Consider the following 26,954-nt stretch of genomic DNA (forward strand, 5'->3'; position numbering starts at 1 on the left):
CGAATCGGCCGATAGATTGGTGTATGTATGGACGAGGTTTACGAACACCCAAGCTGCATGTCCAAACAACGAACAATTTTTTTAATTGCACACCTTTAGTCACCTATGTCCAAGCAGTTACCCAAGCGGTTGTAACATTGCTACGATAAATCTTGTCTTTCTTGTTTGGTACCAAAGCTGTCCGTAAATAGAGTTTTAATAGCGAAGGTAATCACACTATGCTGAACACGCAGGTGGTTGAGAAATTATTTCTTTGATTATCAAAATATGAAAAATGAAGTAAATTTCATAGAGTACAATTTCTAAATAAACATTATTTAATTGTTTATCACTGGCTTCTATACGGGGTATTCACCTGTATTGATGTCGCTAGATCTATCGAAGCGTGATCAGTCAAGCGTCTCTAATCCCCAAACAGACCAGGAAATTTACGTGGTGACTGCCTCAGGCAGTCAAGGTGTGAATGGCTTATTATTTTGAGAATCACTATTGAATAATTAGGGGTTTATTACGTTTTTGTCGGAATTTTTACAACATAATACCGAGTCCCGGCATTTTAGGACAACGTAATGACGAGGTCTATTTTATATAGGTTTGTTAAGAAATGGTTTTGTGCTTTGAAATTCCAACGTAATATGCGGACTAACGTAATAAAGGGGGAACGTAATAATGGGGTTCTACTGTAGGTGAAGTAAGATTGAATTCACTGACCAATCAGAAGGTTTTTAGTAGGTGAAGTAAGCTTGAATTCACTGACCAATCAGAAGGTTTTTAGTAGGCGAAGTAAGCTTGAGTTAACTAACCAATCAGAGGGTGTTTAGTAGGTGAATTGAGCTTGGATTCACTGACCAATCGGTGGTTTTGTTAGTACATGTAGGTGATGTAAGCTTGAGTTCACTGACCAATCAGAGGGTTTTTCTTGGCACCCTGGGTCTTCAGGCCAGGAATTAAATTCTTTAAGTCTTCATTGCTCTGTATCACAGCATTTTTACGTTGCACTACCTCTGGAAAATCAACCTGTGATAAAGAATGAATTGCCCATATTGATTGTAGAGAGCGAAGCTGACTTTCCATCCCTGTTATAGTGATGAAATAAATTAACAATGAATGGTCAATTACCAAAATCCATAAATTATTAAGTAGATTTTAGATCACATCTGTATGCAGGAAATACAGTACATACACAATTGTCTTTTCATTTTTTCATTGGGGTGGGGTGGGGGTATTTCATATATCAAAAGGATGTATACATTGAAATTGAATCTGAAATACTTGTAAATTTTAACACATGCAGTCCGTAAAAACATATCCATGATTATTCTGACCATTCACCTCACAAAACGAAGTATTTGTCAACACTCCCTCGGATCTCAGACGAAAATAGGTGGAATCAAATCCAGCACCCAGAGACACGATCTGTAATACAGAAAACATGAGATATTCAATACAGATTTATCACGACAATCAATTAGTTAAACACTCTAGTTCACTTAGAGGCAAGATCAAAAGATCGATGTCGGATAAAAATCTAAATTCAAATAATTAGGGGGAGGGTGGATAAAATCTCCCTTAAGTTCTGTAATCCGACATCTTTTACACTTTAGTGGAGAAAACAAACGACAAGTGACTGTTAAAAACCACATAGTAATAATTTTAATTTGAATAAACAGTATTTAATTTGAATAAACAGTAGAAAAGGTTAACAGAGTATTATTTCTAATCACATGATTTTACTTGTTAATAGATTAGTTTCAACAATCATCCATTTAGTTTTAAAGGGGGTTGGGAGATCTTGGTGAAAAGTACAATGTATGTGAATTTAGTTTTTTGTAAGACATTGAGCATGTTGAGCTTTTGATCTTATAAACAGAAATAAACATTCTTATGTATGATCAAAAACAGTTCCACAAGGAAGGACATAAACTGAGTGTACAGAGTGAGATTTAGTGATTGTAAGCTGTGTAGAGATACAGAGTGAGATTTAGTGATTGTAAGCTGTGTAGAGATACAGAGTGAGATTTAGTGATTGTAAGCTGTGTAGAGATACAGAGTGAGATTTAGTGATTGTAAGCGGTGTAGAGATACAGAGTGAGATTTAGTGATTGTAAGCGGTGTAGAGATACAGAGTGAGATTTAGTGATTGTAAGCTGTGTAGAGATACAGAGTGAGATTTAGTGATTGTAAGCGGTGTAGAGATACAGAGTGAGATTTAGTGATTGTAAGCGGTGTAGAGATACAGAGTGAGATTTAGTGATTGTAAGCGGTGTAGAGATACAGAGTGAGATTTAGTGATTGTAAGCTGTGTAGAGATACAGAGTGAGATTTAGTGATTGTAAGCGGTGTAGAGATACAGAGTGAGATTTAGTGATTGTAAGCTGTGTAGAGATATAGAGTGAGATTTAGTGATTGTAAGGTGTATATAAATACAGAGTAAGATTTAGTGATTGTAAGCTGTGTAGAGATACAGAGTGAGATTTAGTGATTGTAAGCTGTGTAGAGATACAGAGTGAGATTTAGTGATTGTAAGGTGTATATAAATACAGAGTGAGATTTAGTGATTGTAAGCTGTGTAGAGATACAGAGTGAGATTTAGTGATTGTAAGCTGTGTAGAGATACAGAGTGAGATTTAGTAATTGTAAGCTGTGTAGAGATACAGAGTGAGATTTAGTGATTGTAAGCGGTGTAGAGATACAGAGTGAGATTTAGTAATTGTAAGCGGTGTAGAGATACAGAGTGAGATTTAGTGATTGTAAGCTGTGTAGAGATACAGAGTGAGATTTAGTAATTGTAAGCGGTGTAGAGATACAGAGTGAGATTTAGTGATTGTAAGCTGTGTAGAGATACAGAGTGATTTAGTGATTGTAAGCTATGTAGAGATACAGAGTGAGATTTAGTGATTGTAAGCTGTGTAGAGATACAGAGTGAGATTTAGTGATTGTAAGCTGTGTAGAGATACAGAGTGAGATTTAGTGATTGTAAGCTGTGTAGAGATACAGAATAATTTAGTGATTGTAAGCTGTGTAGAGATACAGAGTGAGATTTAGTGATTGTAAGCTGTGTTTACAGAGTGAGATTTAGTGATTGTAGGCTGTGTAGAGATACAGATTAAGATTTAGTGATTGTAAGCTGTATGTACAGAGTGAGATTTAGTGATTGTAAGCTGTGTAGAGATACAGAGTGAGATTTAGTGATTGTAAGCTGTGTAGAGATACAGAGTGAGATTTAGTGATTGTAAGCTGTACATAATCACCTGATTATTCTGTGGGTATGTCTCCAGAAACTTCTTTAAGAAGAAATCCACAGCTTTAGCACGGACATAGTACCCTCTGTAAGTCAAGGTTTAATTCACTGTACTTTTCGTCACACATATTGATTTATACCTTCTGTATACCTTAAGCTTCATCTATTCATAACTTTTACCTTGACATTTAAATCACTAATGTTATATTTTTCAAATATATGTACAAGGTAATAAAACTGTTTTATAGTTTAAATGTATGGACACGGTTCAAATTGAAGACAGGAAAACAAACAGATAAACACAAAACAACACACGCCTGGTTTTCAGTCTTGAAGGTATAAAAATTGTCTATCACCTGTGGATTAGTGGAGACCTCCTGGTCGTCTTGGAAACGAAACAGTGGAGATACGGGTCGCTGAAGTAGCCAACGCTGGCCATGGAACACTTACTGACGATGGAGCTGTCATTGGTTCCTTGTACCTAGGTAAAAAAAAACCAGACTTGTTAATGAAACTTAATCTAGACGCATTAGAACAACTCAAATGGTGCTTAGTCACAATCCACGTCCTACACACATGTTTACAGACCAGATACACTAACAAATTACATAACAATGTTTATTGTCTACAATCAAAATCCACGTCCTACACACATATTTACAGACCAGATACACTAATAAATTACATAACAATGTTTATTGTTTACAGGAAAAAAAGCTGCTTGGGTAGCTGCAATAATGTAGTCCTCTCCGATTTTGTTTTAATTCCGACGTTTTCGGGACAAAAAAAAGTCAGAGAGGACTACATTATGGCAGCTATACTGTTTGAGTTGAGGTCAGTGGTGTCAAACTCAATCTACAGGTGCAAAATGATAAATAAATGTCACTTGATACAGATAATACTTCTAATCCCACCCCTGGTGTGTCCAGGGGTCCGTGTTTGCCCAACGATCTATTTTGTATTGCTTAGAGGAGTTATGAGATTGATCACTGTTCGTTATCTTCACCTTGCACGAAGATGATGTAAACTGTCGGAACTCCGGGACAGAGTTGTCAAGGACCTAACAACAGCCTTGATGGTTCTAGTGTCTGCAGGAAATACTCTGTTTATATGTCATATTCAATCAATTGCACATAATGATGTTTTGACTTTTTCTGATTTAGAAGTTTTGACAAATTCCACATTCTCTTTCCTTCAATAATAACTAAATTAATATATACATTGTCAGTAAAGTATGATAATAAAGTGCAATTCTTTAAATGTTCAATAAGTTTATAATGTTTAAAAACTATCGCAAATGAAAATCACTTCAATGTAAGCATGAATTCATTATAAGTGTGTTCACTGTAACTGTGTTTTACTGTAAGTGTGAATTCATTATAAGTGTATTGACAGTAACTGTGTTTTACTGTAAGTGTGAATTCATTATAAGTGTATTGACAGTAACTGTGTTTTACTGTAAGTGTGAATTCATTATAAGTGTGTTCAATGTAACCGTGTTTTACTGTAAGTGTGAATTCATTATAAGTGTGTTCACTGTAAGCATGAATTCATTATAAGTGTGTTCACTGTAAGTGTGAATTCATTATTAATCAGAACTGTACAGAACTGCAGCTAAATGTTAAGCTTCATGATCATATACAGAACTGCAGCAAACTGTAGCTTCACGATCATAAACCGAACTGCAATGAACTGTAGCTTCACAAGCGTATACAGAACTGTTGCTAACTGTAGCTTCACAAACGTATACAGAACTGTTGCTAACTGTAGCTTCACAAGCGTATACAAAACTGTTGCTAACTGTAGCTTCATGGTCATATACAGAACTGTAACGAACTGTAGCTTCACAATCATAAAGAGAACTGTTGCTAACTGTAGCTTCACAATCATAAACAGAACTGCAGCGAACTGTAGCTTCACTATAGTACACAGAACTGCAGTGAACTGTAGCTGGTATTACATGATGCTAGAACATTCTCAAATTAGCATAGCTCTGTTGCAGCACCCAGGGGATCGTGACACGGCAGCCTCATTACAATATAAAATCACTACACCGAGAGGATCGTGATACAGCAGCCTCGTTACAATATAAAATCACTACACCCAGGGGATCGTGATACGGCAGCCTCGTTACAATATAAAATTACTACACCCAGGGGATCGTGATACGGCAGCCTCATTACAATATAAAATTACTACACCCAGGGGATTGTGATACGGCAGCCTCGTTACAATATAAAATTACTACACCCAGGGGATTGTGATACGGCAGCCTCGTTACAATATAAAATTACTACACCCAGGGGATTGTAATACGGCAGCCTCATTACAATATAAAATCACTACACCGAGAGGATCGTGATACGGCAGCCTTGTTACAATATAAAATCACTACACCCAGGGGATCGTGATACAGCAGCCTCGTTACAATATAAAATCGCTACAATTTATTACGTCACTGGATGTAACTCAATTTTACACCGAATCACACGGAGCACAAAAGCAAGCTCTAATCTAATGGTAACACAAGTATACGAAAAAAATAGACAAAAAAGCAATATACATACACTGATCATATAATAATTATATATGTATGTGTGTGTGCATGTATCACATAGTGTCAAAGAATTATATGCACTTAAAATATGCCTTGTTAACTATTGTTATTGAAATATTCTATTGACTGGCATCAGAATTCTTGTTAACTATTGTTATTGAAATATTCTATTGACTGGCATCAGAATTCTTGTTAACTATTGTTATTGAAATATTCTATTGACTGGCATCAGAATTCTTGTTAACTATTGTTATGGAAATATTCTATTGACTGGCATCACAATTCTTGTTAACTATTGTTATGGAAATATTCTATTGACTGGCATCACAATTCTTGTTAACTATTGTTATGGAAATATTCTATTGACTGGCATCACAATTCTTGTTAACTATTGTTATGGAAATATTCTATTGACTGGCATCACAATTCTTGTTAACTATTGTTATGGAAATATTCTATTGACTGGCATCAGAATTCTTGTTAACTATTGTTATGGAAATATTCTATTGACTGGCATCAGAATTCTTCTTAACTATTGTTATTGAAATATTCTATTGACTGGCATCAGAATTCTTGTTAACTATTGTTATTGAAATATTCTATTGACTGGCATCAGAATTCCTGTTAACTATTGTTATTGAAATATTCTATTGACTGGCATCAGAATTCCTGTTAACTATTGTTATTGAAATATTCTATTGACTGGCATCAGAATTCTTGTTAACTATTGTTAATGAAATATTCTATTGACTGGCATCAGAATTCTTGTTAACTATTGTTAATGAAATATTCTATTGACTGGCATCAGAATTCTTGTTAACTATTGTTAATGAAATATTCTATTGACTGGCATCAGAATTCTTGTTAACTATTGTTATTGAAATATTCTATTGACTGGCATCAGAATTCTTGTTAACTATTGTTATGGAAATATTCTATTGACTGGCATCAGAATTCTTGTTAACTATTGTTATGGAAATATTCTATTGACTGGCATCAGAATTCTTGTTAACTATTGTTAATGAAATATTCTATTGACTGGCATCAGAATTCTTGTTAACTATTGTTAATGAAATATTCTATTGACTGGCATCAGAATTCTTGTTAACTATTGTTATGGAAATATTCTATTGACTGGCATCACAATTCTTGTTAACTATTGTTATGGAAATATTCTATTGACTGGCATCACAATTCTTGTTAACTATTGTTATGGAAATATTCTATTGACTGGCATCAGAATTCTTGTTAACTATTGTTATGGAAATATTCTATTGACTGGCATCAGAATTCTTGTTAACTATTGTTATGGAAATATTCTATTGACTGGCATCAGAATTCTTGTTAACTATTGTTATGGAAATATTCTATTGACTGGCATCAGAATTCTTGTGAACTATTGTTATGGAAATATTCTATTGACTGGCATCACAATTCTTGTTAACTATTGTTATGGAAATATTCTATTGACTGGCATCAGAATTCTTGTTAACTATTGTTATGGAAATATTCTATTGACTGGCATCAGAATTCTTGTTAACTAATGTTATGGAAATATTCTATTGACTGGCATCAGAATTCTTGTTAACTATTGTTAATGAAATATTCTATTGACTGGCATCACAATTCTTGTTAACTATTGTTATGGAAATATTCTATTGACTGGCATCAGAATTCTTGTTAACTATTGTTATTGAAATATTCTATTGACTGGCATCAGAATTCTTCTTAACTATTGTTATGGAAATATTCTATTGACTGGCATCAGAATTCTTGTTAACTATTGTTATGGAAATATTCTATTGACTGGCATCAGAATTCTTGTTAACTATTGTTATGAAATATTCTATTGACTGGCATCAGAATTCTTGTTAACTATTGTTATTGAAATATTCTATTGACTGACATCAGAATTCTTGTTAACTATTGTTATTGAAATATTCTATTGACTGACATCAGAATTCTTGTTAACTATTGTTATGGAAATATTCTATTGACTGGCATCAGAATTCTTCTTAACTATTGTTATGGAAATATTCTATTGACTGGCATCAGAATTCTTGTTAACTATTGTTATGGAAATATTCTATTGACTGGCATCAGAATTCTTGTTAACTATTGTTATGGAAATATTCTATTGACTGGCATCACAATTCTTGTTAACTATTGTTATGGAAATATTCTATTGACTGGCATCAGAATTCTTGTTAACTATTGTTATTGAAATATTCTATTGACTGGCATCAGAATTCTTGTTAACTATTGTTATGGAAATATTCTATTGACTGACATCAGAATTCTTAACTATTGTTATGAAATATTCTATTGACTGACATCAGAATTCTTGTTAACTATTGTTAATGAAATATTCTATTGACTGGCATCAGAATTCTTGTTAACTATTGTTAATGAAATATTCTATTGACTGACATCAGAATTCTTGTTAACTATTGTTAATGAAATATTATATTGACTGGCATCAGAATTCTTGTTAACTATTGTTAATGAAATATTCTATTGACTGACATCAGAATTCTTGTTAACTATTGTTATGGAATATTCTATTGACTGACATCAGAATTCTTGTTAACTATTGTTAATGAAATATTCTATTGACTGGCATCAGAATTCTTGTTAACTATTGTTATGGAAATATTCTATTGACTGGCATCACAATTCTTGTTAACTATTGTTATGGAAATATTCTATTGACTGGCATCACAATTCTTGTTAACTATTGTTATGGAAATATTCTATTGACTGACATCAGAATTCTTGTTAACTATTGTTATGGAAATATTCTATTGACTGACATCAGAATTCTTGTTAACTATTGTTATGGAAATATTCTATTGACTGGCATCAGAATTCTTGTTAACTATTGTTATGGAATATTCTATTGACTGGCATCAGAATTCTTGTTAACTATTGTTATGGAATATTCTATTGACTGGCATCAGAATTCTTGTTAACTATTGTTATAGAAATATTCTATTGACTGGCATCAGAATTCTTGTTAACTATTGTTATAGAAATATTCTATTGACTGGCATCAGAATTCTTGTTAACTATTGTTATTGAAATATTCTATTGACTGGCATCAGAATTCTTGTTAACTATTGTTATGGAAATATTCTATTGACTGGCATCACAATTCTTGTTAACTATTGTTATGGAAATATTCTATTGACTGGCATCAGAATTCTTGTTAACTATTGTTATGGAATATTCTATTGACTGGCATCAGAATTCTTGTTAACTATTGTTATGGAATATTCTATTGACTGGCATCAGAATTCTTGTTAACTATTGTTATGGAAATATTCTATTGACTGACATCAGAATTCCTCTCCTGACTGTTGTGATTTTACCACACGTTTGTCTACCTAATTGATTAAACTAAATTAGAAATAAAGCTTTTTTGCATTCTGTCTCACTGCCTTTGTGGTACAGGTAAACTAAAACTGCCCGATTTTTAATGCTGTACGTTACTTAATTTACAGAGGATGTTAATTAGTGTCACATACCTGATTTTATGATCACAAATTCTTCTCAAATTAATCAGTGATTGAAAGTATGTCATTTGAAGTTCAAATCTATTTGTAGTCAAAAAAAATTTTATTTGTATATGAAAATAATGAAATCAGAAGTCCATTCGTTATAACACTCACTAATTAAATAGCAATATCTACAGTTGAATTTAGACGTATACATGTATATAATGTCGTAATATAAAAGTTGAAGGATATAGGGTCTCCTTAGCAAAGCTGAAAACTTCACACACTACACTACAGGGTACGTGAGAAAACTTCACACACTATACACTACAGGTACGTGAGAAAACTTCACACACTACACTAAAGAGTACGTGAGAAAACTCCACACAATATACACTACAGGGTACGTGAGAAAACTCCACACAATATACACTACAGGGTACGTGAGAAAACTCCACACAATATACACTACAGGGTACGTGAGAAAACGTCACACACTACACTACAGGGTACGTGAGAAAACTCCACACAATATACACTACAGGGTACGTGAGAAAACGTCACACATTACACTACAGGTTACGTGAGAAAACTTCACACACTACACTACAGGGTACGTAAGAATGCTTACAAATTACCCAGTGCAATATACGATTCTTACACTATAACAGAATTGAAATAATGAAGATTAACATCAGCATGGTGTGCATTTTTATAATTATTTTATTTTTTTCTGCACATTGCTTATATATCAGGTCCCATTTGAATTGACACACTATATATGGTTATATCGAACTTGATCATCACCTGTCGTGGTACATTGACTCTTCATTTCATAACGGGGAGGTTGTGTGTTTGAATCCCGTTTATGCCATGGGCGCATCAAACCTAAGATGTTAACATTGGTAGTGATTGCTCCTTCGCCAAACGCTCGGCATTTAGTGAGAATCACAGGTCTTTCAGATATGACCTTAAAACTTTCATCAAATATACTGGCCTAACAAAATAACAAACAAGAACTTGTTCAATATTAGCAAATGTAGTAGTATCTCAACACAGATAAAACAGTGGCGCTTTAGATGGCTAGGTCATGTTCTGAGAATGCCCAGTGAGAAGATTCCAAAAAGTGCCTTGCACTGGACACCACCAGGGATACGAAAGCCAGGAAGACCTCAAACCACCTGGAGGAGAACCATCCAAGCGGAACTTCAAGAGGAAGGTTACACCTGGGGGCAGGCTCAGCACTTGGCAAAGGACAGGGACAAATGGATGAAGCTTGTTGGTGCCTTATGTCCCACCGGGGATGAAGAGGATAAGTAAGTAAGTAATAATTTGATTGATAGTAGTATCACCAATTCAAAATATTGAGCAGACAATATCTTCCAATGTCAGGAGTGGATTGTCCAAGTGACCTAAAAATCAATAGGGGTCATCTACTCCTTATGCTGTACCAGTGTACCAAGTTTGATGTCCGTCATGCAAAGGATTCTCAAAATATTAAGCAGACAGCATATTCCTATGTCCAGTTTGACTCTTGACCTTTGACCATGTGACCTCAAAATCAATAGGGATCATATACTCCTAGGGATGTACCAGTGTACGAAGCGTGATGTCTGTGAAGCCAAGGATTCTCAAGATATTGAGCAGACAAGGTTTTCCTATGTATAGAGTAGATTGACCCTTGACCTTTGGACCTGAAAAACAATAGGAGTCCTCTTCTTCTCATAACCAAACCATATATGAAATATCATTATGATCAAGTGAATGGTTCTTAAGATATTGAGCGGACAACATGTGGTCTACCGACCGACCGACAGACTGACAGACATACCGACCGACAGGTGTAAACCAATATGCCTCTTTTCTTCGAAGGGGGCATAATAACTGTAATACAATCTAAGACTTGCAACTTAAGTTGATTTGTAAAATGGGCCCCAGAATACTCCATGCATCTTGACATTTGCAGCAAGAATATACATGATATATATATGGTATAGAGTATATATTTAAAAGCAAACACTTGTGTGTGGGTATTGTTGTCTTATGACGACATCTAGTTAAATATTATTCCAACAGTCACATTTCCTAAAAATGTTCCTGTACTGAAAATATTAAAAATACATCATTGAATTAATTTCAGTGGTTGAAAAAAAGATAGAAATTCCAAATCGTATGTCTATTTTGTCAAAAGATATACTTATTTTCATTTTCGTCTATGAATTTGCATTATATAATCAGAGATACTTGAAAAAAATTAGCAATTTCATGGGAGGAAAAATTTGACTTTTTATTTTCATGCATAAGAAAATTGATAAACAACTTTGGTAAACAGTATTATAATAGATATTTATTTCATGGTGGTCAGTAATTAATTACAGCTTATCAATTAACATGCTCATGTTAAGCAGGGTCACACTAAACCAAATTCAAATGTTCACAGCCATGATCTCGTGAATACAAGAGCAATGAATTGTTTAATTGTAATTCTCTTGGAAGAAGGCATAGTTTTGAATTTTGAGAATCGTTTCTCTTATCCCCTTCAGTTTGATCTGTTTCAAGATGTCACTTGGTTAATCAAAATATCAATAGATCAGTTTAACTCTAATCAAAATTACGATCTCTAACAATAGCAGATCCAACACATCTAATTCTGATGATATTGCCAATTGCTTGATATGAAGCCAGTAGCAATGGTTAGACTGGTTTGATTGGCGTTGATGGGATAATGGTAGAGCACCTGTCTGGAGATTCTGGGCTCCCTGGTACAAACCCCCATATTGTCAGTTGAATTTGATACTGTGATCTATCCTTGAAGTTGACAATAAAAATGCCCAATATAATTAAATTCAGATCCTAGAGTATGCTCACAATCGCTACAATAGGATCTGACATAACCCCATAGAAGGTCACGTCCGCATGACCTTTCGCTTGGAATATTCATGAGAACTATCAGCCAGTCAGATTGCGCCATATAGACAATGATGGCTATTTAGGCGGTTCCCGGCAATTCGTAAACAAGTTGCAGTAATCTTTCTCTAACAAAGTTTATTCCACACTATGAAATTGTGTATTCTCACATATTAAGGAATTTTAAACTTTCGCAGTAATGCCTAATCTATTCCGTTCATACAAACAACAAAACATACAATATAAAATACACCCAGATTAAATTAATTGTGAATTGTGATTTTGTATGTATGAATAGGGACGGGTACGATTTGAATAGTTTTCAAGATGTTTACCTAATTAACGCAATGAATATAACGCCAGTCAATGTAAACGGTGCATTGTGACATCACATCTAGCTGCGATGTGTTTTATTTAAAAACAAACAATCGCAGCTATTTTCCTTGAATTGTGAATTCAAGCAACAAGGACAGCTCCGAGTTAGTGTATATATCCAAGAACGCGCCTCTTCAGCTGCAAGTTTCTTGTAATAAGCTCCCTAATTTGGGACGCTTTCATAATCTAGTGGCATTACACTTTCACAAATGACAAAAAAGATGAAGATGCCGACTAATATGGATAAGAATAGTAAGATTACGATGTTTTTTCTAAACCCGCTGTGAGTAGGGTGTAGTTTGAGATATTAGGCCTAATCAGGAAAATGCTTCATTATTACTGAATATCGCTTTCACCGGTCCAACTATAAACGTTGCAGTTTTCAATCTTTTTTTTATAAGGCCTTAACTGATGTGTAGAATACAATATATATGTAAAAATATAACAACACCATTGTGCTCATGTAACATGAAAATAATAGTCCCAGTTCTACATTCTTCGAGGGGCAGTAATTAGCTGTACTTATTTTGTAACCAAAAATTCAATTCAATGAAAATTGCTCCATATTATATATTTCAGTAATCAAACACCAGTATTTCATTATTTCAAACACTTCTTAACCTCAAAGCAGGCACATGCATATGTGATTTTGGTGATTAAATAATTTGTATTGCAAGACAATAATTCTTCTTTATATACTTCTTTACACTAAAAGCGGTTTTCTTGTTTTGGTACAATATAAATGTTTTTATTAGCCATTAATATACATATATTCCTAATCCATTTGGAGATTTTGAGAGAAAAAAATGGTTGTCATCATTTTCATTGCTAATGCCCCTTTGATAATTTTAAAGTTGTAATTATTTTTTCTAAATTTTCATATCTTTGTTCAAGTGACAAACGCACATTAATAGCAATGACAAAATATGATTTTAGGTAAAAAGACCACTTCAATACAGGACTTTCGAGATACGGATCCACTCCGACTTTTATCGCACATTGAAAATAATTTGTTGGGCATGTCACTTCCAGATTACACTAACAAATAAGTAAACAAGCAAGGAATACTTACATTGCTAACAAATTCCTGCATTTAAATGCCATTTTTCAAAGAACCCTTTTCAGGAAAATGCATTTGGTTAAATTATGTAAGTTGGCGGAGGAAATAAATTTAGGGAACATCTTGAGGATATCGGTAAAACTTCATGCCTTGCATCCAAAGATACGTGTCTAAATGTGCCTTTTTTCTTTCACCTAATTTACATCCAGGTACCATAAAGCACCAATAGTGATTTGGGTCGTCACCATAGGACTGTGTATAGCTCTTTACGGACTGTCTGCTAGAGAAACACCATTAGCATAGATGTCAACTTTGCCCTGCCATTGTTACCATGGTTACTATCACGTGACCATGGTGTACAAACATCAACATAATAAGGGACTTTCGAGATACGGATCCACTCAAGTTTTATCGCACACTGAACGTCATTTGTAGGGAATGTCACGGATTACAATAACAACTAAGTAAACAAGCATGGGATTCTTCAATTGCTAACAAATTCCTGCATTTAAATGCTATCTTTGAAAGAAAGGAATTACTACAACCATTTTATAGGAAAATGCATTTGATTAAAATATGCGAGTTGGCAAGGGAAATAAATCTAGGAAATATCTTGAGGATATCAGTAAAACTTCACACTTTGCATCCAATGATATGCATCTAAATACACTTTTCCCCTCCATCTAATTTACACCCAGGTACTAAGAACCAATAGTGACTCGGATCGTCATTGTGGGACTGCGCATAGCTCTCTACGGACCGTCTCCTAGCTAAACACCATTTGTATCGATGTCAACTTTGCCCTACAATTGGTTATTATCATGTGACTATGGTGTGTAAACGTCAAATATAATCAGTCGTTCCGGCACATCCCGAAAGTTCCGTATTGGTTGCTCCGGCAAATCAGAGACCATGTACGCATTGGAAAAAATTGTTCTGTAGTTTTTGAGAGCGGAAGGTACCTGGACCTGCAGAATGACTTTTTTTTCCTAATTGAAGTTGCCTTTCTTCCCCCAATTTACATTGATTTCTTAAATTGAAATTTTCATGTATTCTTTATCCACTGGTAACTTGGGTTATCAAAGTAAATTTTTACCGGTGAACTGGTAACTTTTCAGTGGATTTTTCTGCACCCACTTTAATATCTCTGATAGCCCAAGTGACCAGTGAATAAAAATAATTATTCTTATTACCTAATCTACTATATGAATTGATATTGCATATTTTTTTTCTACAATGAGCAGGGGTGAAACAGTTCATCACGTGACCTATTATTACCCAGTGATGACCTGTTTCCCAGTCACATGAGAAACTATTGCCCAATTAGCAGATTAGGCAATAAAATAATTATTCCGTGCCTACGAGCAAAACAGTCAAAACTATTGGCCCTCGGTTGTGTCAAATACACGGGAAAATGTTGTCCTCAGCCTACAGCCTCTGACAACAGTTTCCCGGGTCTTCATCACAACCTTGGGACAATGCTTTTGACTGTTTCCCGAGTAGGCATGAAATAATTGTATACTAGCCATGATTTCAGCATTACAATATAATAACTAATCCCATAGAACAGCTGTAGGACACAGATTCAGCACAGAGTAAATCAAGCACCTCTAGTTTGCCTCCACCTCCGGCTGTTGTACAGATTCATTTCAAACTACTGCAACGCTTTATCAACTTTTCATTGTCAATACCCGGTAAGTTGGAGAACGATATAAATGTATCTAGCTGCGCCCTCAAAACGGTGGCACCGTCCACATATTATTTTAAAGTTTTTGAAGGATCATTAAATCAATCGTTCATGGCAGTTTGAAAAAGAAGTCAGTCATTATTGATTTACCGCTGTTTCTCGTCGACTTTTGCCAGTTTTAGTTTTCTTTTCCGTAGTTTTGTTGATACAGAGTTGACCATCCTTCTGCGACATGGACGCAGCCATTTTGAAATATTTATTAAGTCGAACGTGTTATTTTCGATAGGTAGTTGAAGTGCGCTTAGCTTTCACCCAAACAAATAAAAGTGGGAATAGGAAAATCAAAGAAAAATAAAATAGTGTCATCATTTTCTGTGACTGGAGAGCCATGAAATCACTGTTACCAATTTTATTTCATCTTTCTAATCCCTTTTTTTTTTCTTTTTTTCTTTTTTGTGTATACTTTGTAACTTTTAAATTATTTATTGTAAACTGCTATGGCTTATTATCATATGTTTCATTATTTTACTTTATACAGTTATAGTGCTGAGGTATGAATCTAGTGCTTCAATTCTGTAGTGAAAGACTTTTGTTTGATTTGTATGATGCGTGTAAATATGTATATGCTTACCTTGTGGTATTTGTATTTTATAAACTGACCGGACTGTTGTCGATCAACACAAAAAATAAAAATAAAGTAAATAAATAAAATACAATACACATCAATTGATGGATTTTGGAATATATTGTTTATAACTTTGTAAAACATTTAAAATAACATCTTTCTTTCAAGGTGAGGTCAAAATTGTCAAAATGATTTTTAAAAAGGTGTTAACAATAACATATTTTTAACTTCTTTGTAACAACTGGATACCATTCCAATTCTTTTCAAATTTGGAATGAAGCATATATATATATATATATGGAAGAGGGGGGGGGGGGGGGGGGGCATCCATTGTCAATTTCGGAAATCCTGTATTCCCCGGTCCTTAGGAAAAACTGCCAAAATTAACAGATTCTCAAAAATCTTCTTCTCTACAACCGCACATGTATAAAACAAATTAAATACACTGTCGTGTACAGAGCAGGATGAGCTCTACCTACATTGTAAATTTCATGATCCCCGGGGTAGGGGTTCTAGGTGACTCCAGGGCGGGGTCAAACTTGGTATATAGTATAATTTTGTGTGCAAAGATTTATTTTTTAAAACATCTTTTGTGCTATTGATACTAAATTGACACTAAGTGGATATTAGAATGAGCAAGTAAACCCTGTACCAAAATTGTGAATTTCATGATCACAGGGGTAGGGATTTAAGATCCAGAGTGAGGCCAAAATTATCATGGAGTGATTCTTGTCTTTATCATCTGAAAGACTTTTTCTGTAATTCTACAGATACTGTATAAAAACTAAATGCATATTCAGATCAAGCAGAAAGGAATGAACTAAAATTGTCACAACTCCAGGGCGGGTCCAAAATACTTCTATAATGTAAAGTCTATAGATAAAACATATATTACATGTATGTAAAGTCTATAGATATAATATATATTACATGTATGTAAAGTCTATAGATATAACATATAATACATGTATGTAAAGTCCTTCATCAGTATGGACAGTCGGTATCGGAGACATAAAATATGCAAAAACAAAAATTTATGATGAAAGGTATTGGCAGATTTTCAAATCCTTTATAATGATTCAAAATTAATTGGCTAGTCCTATCATATTTGGTGGCTGAAATATGCTATGCCTGCTGCCCAATACCATTCACTTATTAGTGAATAAAATGTTGTTTAAATTAAATATTTGGTGGCAAAATCAAGAAATCATTAGGAAAATTCATATTATCAATATAATAATAGAATTTGTTATCTTCATTTCAGATTATTTTTTTTTCATATAGCAACAAAAATAAAAATGGTGGTGGGGAGGGGGGGGGGGGGCTAACATCAATCAAATCGGGTTATGACAAAGTAAGACCCTCTTTTATCTTAATACATGTTTTTCATATATATGTAGTTAGTAATTTTATAATCATCAATAACATGTGATATGTACATGCTTAGTGAAATTACAAATTCCATTTTTATCAACTGATTATTTATTTACTTATTTTGTTTGCTGAATCATTATCTAAAGTCTTGCATTTTAAATATTTTTTTTTAAATTACTACTTTACTGAATTGTTGTCTCAAGGTTCGTCTATCTGCGATTTGCGTTTGCTTGCAGCATAGCATTCATGGATATGCATCCATTTATAAATCATCGTTAGCCTAAGCTAGGTAATTAAGTGGGTAACGGTATTTTAGACCTCCAGTTTGCACAGGATATTTTCATTTGAGATCGTTTTGTAGACGATCATTTGCATGATTTTGTGATTTATATCTGTCGTCATAATTTGACACACAAATGTACCCCCCCCCCCCCCTCAAAATAAATTTAAAAATCATGGTATATAGAATTTGCAAATTCCAGGAAAGGGGAGGTCTCCCACTCTCCTGGATCCGTGTATGCACAATGTGTGGATTTTTATTCTTTTTTTATTTTTTTTTTTTTTTTTTTTTTTTTTTTTTGTATATATACTGTCCACTGAAATTATTCACAGAAATGTGGCGAAGCACGAATTCTATCTTTGTGAATAATTCACATATACACGTGGATAATTCATATACACACATGAATCATTTACATATATATGCGAATAATTATACACGTGAATAATGTACATATCTACATGTGAATAATTTACATATATACACGTGAATAACTTACATATATATGTGAATAATTTACATATATATGCGAATAATTTACATATACATGTTCAAGTGAATAATTCACATTTACAAGTGAATCATTTATATACACACGTGAATAATTTATATACACACATGCATAATTTATATACACACATGAATCATTTACATATATATGCGAATAATTTACATATGCATTTTCACGTGAATAATTTACATTTACAAGTGAATAATTTATATACACACATGAATAATTTATATACACACATGAATCATTTACATATATATGCGAATAATTATACACGTGAATAATGTACATATCTACATGTGAATAATTTACATATATACATGTGAATAATTTACATATATATGTGAATAATTTACATATACATGTACACGTGAATATTTTACATATACCCTTGAATAATTTACAGATACACGTGAATAATTTATATATATATACATGTGAATAATTTATATACATACGTGAATAATTTACATATACACGTGAAAAATTTATATACACATGTGAGTAATTTACGTATATACATGTGTATATACTGTCCGCTGAAATTATTCACAATTTCATATATAGATCGAATCAAATTATTCGGCGCTTTTTAGTGAGCAAATATTTTTTTGTTCAAAATAACGATCAACCGTCCGACTATGCATGCAGCAGTGTTATACAAAGCCAACTTCACAGATGACTGGTTTTAGGTTAAATAACAATATTGTGGATTTGAAATCCGAATCAACAAACGTTTGCAGATAACTCACGTCTCGTGTACCGTGGCAGCACGATGCAGATCACATAACTTGTTTTCGTGCCGTTCCATTGTATTTATAAACTATATAATGTGTTTAGTTTCTGCAGTCCTCTGATAATACCATTGTTTGCTTCATCTGCATAAGGTGGTACCTCAACATTTCATATTTAGATGCAAATTGTCGTACATGTATAATCGCCCCAATAGACCTGAAACTTAAATATAAAGCTATGATGAAAAGCATATACCCCCCCCCCAAAAAAAAAAAACCCCAACACTTTCTATCGCTTTCATTCAGTAGGCAGATATATTAGGTGCACCGATATATTAATCATACTTGAATTACTCCGCACCTGTATAAATTTATAAGTGTCATTGTGCATATGTTTTCTCTTCAAATAGTGTGTTTATAATAATGCACTGAAAACTTCCATATTGCATTCACTGTGTTTATACGTTTGAATGATGTCTATCTTAATACATTTATGAACCACATAAGTCTTCTTATATGAATGAAAACATTGAGGCTTCATAAAGTGGGTATCCAGAATTGTCTCGATAAAATACGTACGTCATATTACAATGCCCGTGTTTCATTGGGAATAGTTTAGAATGCTGGAACTTTTAGCGGCGCATCAACAATATCTTGTGTTTGAATGGTTGTTTGTTTTTCAATTGTTACTCAGTCATGGCCATGACCAGGGTGAGGGGTGCACTTTTGGGACGATAAACACCGCTGGTATGCACTCTGTTGTCGGGTGTCCCGTTTCCATGTGTGTGTGAATTGTACAGGCCAGTAAACAATTCTTTCCGAAGTGCCGTAAGCCTACCCTTGACGCAATTTAAATACTTCTGACAATTAACTATAAATATTTTTTTTTTTTTTTTTTTTTTTTTTTTTTAATTATGGCACTAGATTTGGTGAACTTCAAAGTCACACATTTTAAAAAGAAAGGTTTATTTTGCATTTTGAAACCAAGTAAAAACAAAATTGACCTCCTCTGATCTGGCATGAAATTGACTTCAAAATTCCTTTCCAAGATTCCGATACTATGAAGCAAGATACAATAACCCATGATTCATTAGCGATAGTCAATAACCCATGATTAATTAGCGATAGTCAATAACCCATGATTCATTAGCGATAGTCAATAACCCATGATTAATTAGCGATAGTCAATAACCCATGATTAATTAGCTATAGTCAATAACCCATGATTAATTAGCGATAGTCAATAACCCAGGATTAATTAGCGATAGTCAATAACCCATGATTAATTAGCGATAGTCAATAACCCATGATTAATTAGCGATAGTCAATAACCCATGATTAAATTAGCTAAAGTCAATAACCCATGATTAATTAGCGATAGTCAATAACCCATGATTAATTAGCGATAGTCAATAACCCATGATTAATTAGCGATAGTCAATAACCCATGATTAATTAGCTATAGTCAATAACCCATGATTAATTAGCTAAAGTCAATAACCCAGGATTAATTAGCGATAGTCAATAACCCAGGATTAATTAGCTAAAGTCAATAACCCATGATTAATTAGCGATAGTCAATAACCCATGATTAATTAGCGATAGTCAATAACCCATGATTAATTAGCTAAAGTGAATAACCCATGATTAATTAGCTAAAGTCAATAACCCATGATTAATTAGCGATAGTCAATAACCCATGATTAATTAGCGATAGTCAATAACCCATGATTAATTAGCTAAAGTGAATAACCCATGATTAATTAGCTAAAGTGAATAACCCATGATTAATTAGCGATAGTCAATAACCCATGATTAATTAGCGATAGTCAATAACCCATGATTAATTAGCTAAAGTCAATAACCCATGATTAATTAGCGATAGTCAATAACCCAGGATTAATTAGCGATAGTCAATAACCCATGATTAATTAGCTAAAGTGAATAACCCATGATTAATTAGCTAAAGTCAATAACCCATGATTAATTAGCGATAGTCAATAACCCATGATTAATTAGCGATAGTCAATAACCCATGATTAATTAGCTAAAGTCAATAACCCATGATTAATTAGCGATAGTCAATAACCCAGGATTCATTAGCGATAGTCAATAACCCATGATTCATTAGCGATAGTCAATAACCCATGATTAATTAGCTATAGTCAATAACCCATGATTAATTAGCGATAGTCAATAACCCATGATTAATTAGCGATAGTCAATAACCCATGATTAATTAGCGATAGTCAATAACCCATGATTAATTAGCGATAGTCAATAACCCATGATTAATTAGTGATAGTGAATAACCCATGATTAATTAGCTAAAGTCAATAACCCATGATTAATTAGCTATAGTCAATAACCCATGATTAATTAGCGATAGTCAATAACCCATGATTAATTAGCTAAAGTGAATAACCCATGATTAATTAGCTAAAGTCAATAACCCATGATTAATTAGCGATAGTCAATAACCCATGATTAATTAGCGATAGTCAATAACCCATGATTAATTAGCTAAAGTCAATAACCCATGATTAATTAGCGATAGTCAATAACCCAGGATTAATTAGCGATAGTCAATAACCCATGATTCATTAGCGATAGTCAATAACCCATGATTAATTAGCTAAAGTCAATAACCCATGATTAATTAGCGATAGTCAATAACCCATGATTAATTAGCGATAGTCAATAACCCATGATTAATTAGCGATAGTCAATAACCCATGATTAATTAGCTAAAGTCAATAACCCATGATTAATTAGCTATAGTCAATAACCCATGATTAATTAGCGATAGTCAATAACCCATGATTAATTAGCTAAAGTCAATAACCCATGATTAATTAGCGATAGTCAATAACCCATGATTAATTAGCGATAGTCAATAACCCATGATTAATTAGTGATAGTGAATAACCCATGATTAATTAGCTAAAGTCAATAACCCATGATTAATTAGCTATAGTCAATAACCCATGATTAATTAGCGATAGTCAATAACCCATGATTAATTAGCGATAGTCAATAACCCATGATTAATTAGCGATAGTCAATAACCCATGATTAATTAGCTATAGTCAATAACCCATGATTAATTAGCGATAGTCAATAACCCATGATTAATTAGCGATAGTCAATAACCCATGATTAATTAGCGATAGTCAATAACCCAGGATTAATTAGCTAAAGTAAATAACCCATGATTAATTAGCGATAGTCAATAACCCAGGATTAATTAGCGATAGTCAATAACCCATGATTAATTAGCTATAGTCAATAACCCATGATTAATTAGCGATAGTCAATAACCCATGATTAATTAGCGATAGTCAATAACCCATGATTAATTAGCTAAAGTCAATAACCCATGATTAATTAGCGATAGTCAATAACCCATGATTAATTAGCGATAGTCAATAACCCATGATTAATTAGCGATAGTCAATAACCCATGATTAATTAGCTAAAGTAAATAACCCATGATTAATTAGCGATAATCAATAACCCATGATTAATTAGCGATAGTCAATAACCCATGATTAATTAGCGATAGTCAATAACCCATGATTAATTAGCGATAGTCAATAACCCATGATTAATTAGCTAAAGTCAATAACCCATGATTAATTAGCGATAGTCAATAACCCATGATTAATTAGCTATAATCAATAACCCATGATTAATTAGCGATAGTCAATAACCCATGATTAATTAGCTATAATCAATAACCCATGATTAATTAGCGATAGTCAATAACCCATGATTAATTAGCTATAATCAATAACCCATGATTAATTAGCGATAGTCAATAACCCATGATTAATTAGCTATAGTCAATAACCCATGATTAATTAGCGATAGTCAATAACCCAGGATTAATTAGCGATAGTCAATAACCCATGATTAATTAGCGATAGTCAATAACCCATGATTAATTAGCGATAGTCAATAACCCATGATTAAATTAGCTAAAGTCAATAACCCATGATTAATTAGCGATAGTCAATAACCCATGATTAATTAGCGATAGTCAATAACCCATGATTAATTAGCGATAGTCAATAACCCATGATTAATTAGCTATAGTCAATAACCCATGATTAATTAGCTAAAGTCAATAACCCAGGATTAATTAGCGATAGTCAATAACCCAGGATTAATTAGCTAAAGTCAATAACCCAGGATTAATTAGCGATAGTCAATAACCCATGATTAATTAGCGATAGTCAATAACCCATGATTAATTAGCTAAAGTGAATAACCCATGATTAATTAGCTAAAGTCAATAACCCATGATTAATTAGCGATAGTCAATAACCCATGATTAATTAGCGATAGTCAATAACCCATGATTAATTAGCTAAAGTGAATAACCCATGATTAATTAGCTAAAGTCAATAACCCATGATTAATTAGCGATAGTCAATAACCCATGATTAATTAGCGATAGTCAATAACCCATGATTAATTAGCTAAAGTCAATAACCCATGATTAATTAGCGATAGTCAATAACCCAGGATTAATTAGCGATAGTCAATAACCCATGATTCATTAGCGATAGTCAATAACCCATGATTAATTAGCTAAAGTCAATAACCCATGATTAATTAGCGATAGTCAATAACCCATGATTAATTAGCGATAGTCAATAACCCATGATTAATTAGCGATAGTCAATAACCCATGATTAATTAGCTAAAGTCAATAACCCATGATTAATTAGCTATAGTCAATAACCCATGATTAATTAGCGATAGTCAATAACCCATGATTAATTAGCTAAAGTCAATAACCCATGATTAATTAGCGATAGTCAATAACCCATGATTAATTAGCGATAGTCAATAACCCATGATTAATTAGTGATAGTGAATAACCCATGATTAATTAGCTAAAGTCAATAACCCATGATTAATTAGCTATAGTCAATAACCCATGATTAATTAGCGATAGTCAATAACCCATGATTAATTAGCGATAGTCAATAACCCATGATTAATTAGCGATAGTCAATAACCCATGATTAATTAGCTATAGTCAATAACCCATGATTAATTAGCGATAGTCAATAACCCATGATTAATTAGCGATAGTCAATAACCCATGATTAATTAGCGATAGTCAATAACCCAGGATTAATTAGCTAAAGTAAATAACCCATGATTAATTAGCGATAGTCAATAACCCAGGATTAATTAGCGATAGTCAATAACCCATGATTAATTAGCTATAGTCAATAACCCATGATTAATTAGCGATAGTCAATAACCCATGATTAATTAGCGATAGTCAATAACCCATGATTAATTAGCTAAAGTCAATAACCCATGATTAATTAGCGATAGTCAATAACCCATGATTAATTAGCGATAGTCAATAACCCATGATTAATTAGCGATAGTCAATAACCCATGATTAATTAGCTAAAGTAAATAACCCATGATTAATTAGCGATAATCAATAACCCATGATTAATTAGCGATAGTCAATAACCCATGATTAATTAGCGATAGTCAATAACCCAGGATTAATTAGCTATAGTCAATAACCCATGATTAATTAGCTAAAGTAAATAACCCATGATTAATTAGCGATAGTCAATAACCCATGATTAATTAGCTATAATCAATAACCCATGATTAATTAGCGATAGTCAATAACCCATGATTAATTAGCTATAATCAATAACCCATGATTAATTAGCGATAGTCAATAACCCATGATTAATTAGCTATAATCAATAACCCATGATTAATTAGCGATAGTCAATAACCCATTATTAATTAGCGATAGTCAATAACCCATGATTAATTAGCGATAGTCAATAACCCATGATTAATTAGCGATAGTCAATAACCCATGATTAATTAGCGATAGTCAATAACCCATTATTAATTAGCTATAATCAATAACCCATGATTAATTAGCTATAGTCAATAGCCCATGATTAATTAGCTAAAGTCAATAACCCAGGATTAATTAGCGATAGTCAATAACCCATGATTAATTAGCTAATAAAGTAAATAACCCATGATTAATTAGCGATAGTCAATAACCCATGATTAATTAGCTATAATCAATAACCCATTATTAATTAGCTATAGTCAATTTTGAACTTGTGAAATAGTTATGTAGAACTGCATATTTAATTGTTTGTGTGTTTATTTGTTTGGTTTAAGAATATTTTACCCATACCCGTAGCGTCTAACAAGTTTCAGGTAAATGATGAATATGATATAAAGGTAAAACTACTGCCAATTAAATCCACATATTGCATCATGGGCTGAACATTGACAGATGGTAGTATTTTATTATCTTGTTAGAGTCTATTTTCAATGTACACCTTGCGGGGCTCTTTATTGATCGGATAGTAACATATCGTGCAGGATGACAGCTGTTTGCTGCACGGTGCATTTTTAGAAAAATCGTGTTCTCCACTTTGATTACTTATGGAGATTACATTTATTTTTGCACAGACAGTTGCGTTTACAGACTTTGCAAATAACGTGAGAACATGTAATGCGACTCTTTGTATAAACTTTATTGAACTATTAAAACGTGGAGCTCGGTTTATCATGTACTTTTTCTGCTAGTTTATCACTAGTCGTGACGACAATGTCTCGTGAAATGCTGCACTTTTAACCTAACACCAACCACACAAGTTATACAGTAATTCATGTTGCTAAATCCTTCATTTTATCATCTATGCATTGGGGTTGATTTTTTTTTTTTTTTTTTTGGTGGCTGAGTTTCCGAGGTGGATGGATTTTTCACGGAAGTTGAAATTTTAGTGGTACTTGAACTGGCATGGATTTGGAAGTCAAACAATTGGCCATCAGCTGTACCACCCGACGGATCATTTCGAATTTTGAATAGCATATTGCATAGCAAAATCCACGAAATTTGTCATATCATACCAAGTAGTTACTATCAGAGCAAGGTTAGAGAGCTGATTCCCTGGTGCACAGGTACGAGGTGCTATGGATCACGTGATTTCCGGTATAGTTATCTAGAGGGCTGCTTCTCTGTTGCACAGTTACGAGGAATGATAATGTACAAGGTATAGATCACGTGACTCTGCCGATACCATTTCATTTCTTATGGAAATCAGACAAAACTTATAGGTCATTGTGACGTCATACGTAGCGCGCTTATCGCTTTCAAATGTCAATCGCACATTTCGGACCTTGAATGTACATAAACATGTATGTATTACGGTAACCTCTAGTTTTATATTAAATCAAAATCGGACGGTGAAAGACATGAAATAAGCAATGGTGCAGGGGTTCCAACAGTCTCCTTTAAAGTCAATATTTCGCAAATTCTGTGGTCGTTATAACGATCTAGTTTGCGCAATACAACCTATAATTGGGTCAAATGCTTTCTGATGTGTTTCTTGAAAGGTGAAGATAACGAACAGTGATCAATCTCATAATTCCTATAAGTAAAACAAAATAGAAAGTTGGGCAAACACGGACCCCTGGACATACCAGAGGTGGGATCAGGTGCCTAGGAGTAGTAAGTATCCCCTGTCGACCAGTCACACCCTCAGTGAGTCCTATATCCTGTCAGTGATCAGGTAAACGGAGTTATCCGTAGTCAAAATCAGTGTGCCAAGAACGGCCTATTAGTCGGTATGAAACACGTCAGACAGCATTTGACATTGCTGCAATAATGTAGCCCTATCCGATTTTTTTTATTCTGGCGTTTTCGGGTGAGGGCTACATACAATTCCATAGGATCTCCGTAATGGTGCAAAATAATTTTATGAATAACCGATAAGCTCCGTGTATTAGTCCCAAATGTTGTTTACACTAAAAGTAGTGCCAACTTTGTGTTTGGGCATGTCTAATTAAGGTATTTTTCATCAAACATCATATACAGCACGCAGAATTCTTCGTCTGCTCCGCCATGCTTGTTATCGCGAGATCTCGTAGGTGGATCTACTGAAAAACCTAAACATTGAAAATCCGCGAGAAAATGTAGTTACTTGAGCCACTCCGACAAAGAAAGGGAAAGCATATGGTTGCAGAAATAATTTACACTCTGCTGTTCCTTTTTTAACTTGATATTATATCTAAACCTTTTTAATA

At 33.5% G+C, this 26,954-nt stretch overlaps 1 protein-coding gene across 1 annotated transcript in view; it reads right to left on the reverse strand.

Moving 5' to 3' along the window:
* Positions 1–15,584, reverse strand: part of LOC125674351 (tRNA wybutosine-synthesizing protein 4-like) — a 35,880-nt gene extending 20,296 nt beyond the window's left edge. The window contains exons 1-5 of the mRNA XM_056159579.1: positions 15,475–15,584; positions 3,598–3,722; positions 3,252–3,327; positions 1,333–1,416; positions 903–1,017 (exon numbers count right to left, since the gene is read on the reverse strand). Coding sequence (XP_056015554.1) covers positions 903–1,017; positions 1,333–1,416; positions 3,252–3,327; positions 3,598–3,722; positions 15,475–15,570 — 496 coding nt within the window. The 5' untranslated portion in view covers positions 15,571–15,584. The remainder of the gene's footprint in view (positions 1–902; positions 1,018–1,332; positions 1,417–3,251; positions 3,328–3,597; positions 3,723–15,474) is intronic.
* Positions 15,585–26,954: the final 11,370 nt, after the last annotated feature.

This window comes from Ostrea edulis, chromosome 3 (assembly GCF_947568905.1).
Source record: "Ostrea edulis chromosome 3, xbOstEdul1.1, whole genome shotgun sequence".
NCBI lineage: Eukaryota > Metazoa > Mollusca > Bivalvia > Ostreida > Ostreidae > Ostrea > Ostrea edulis.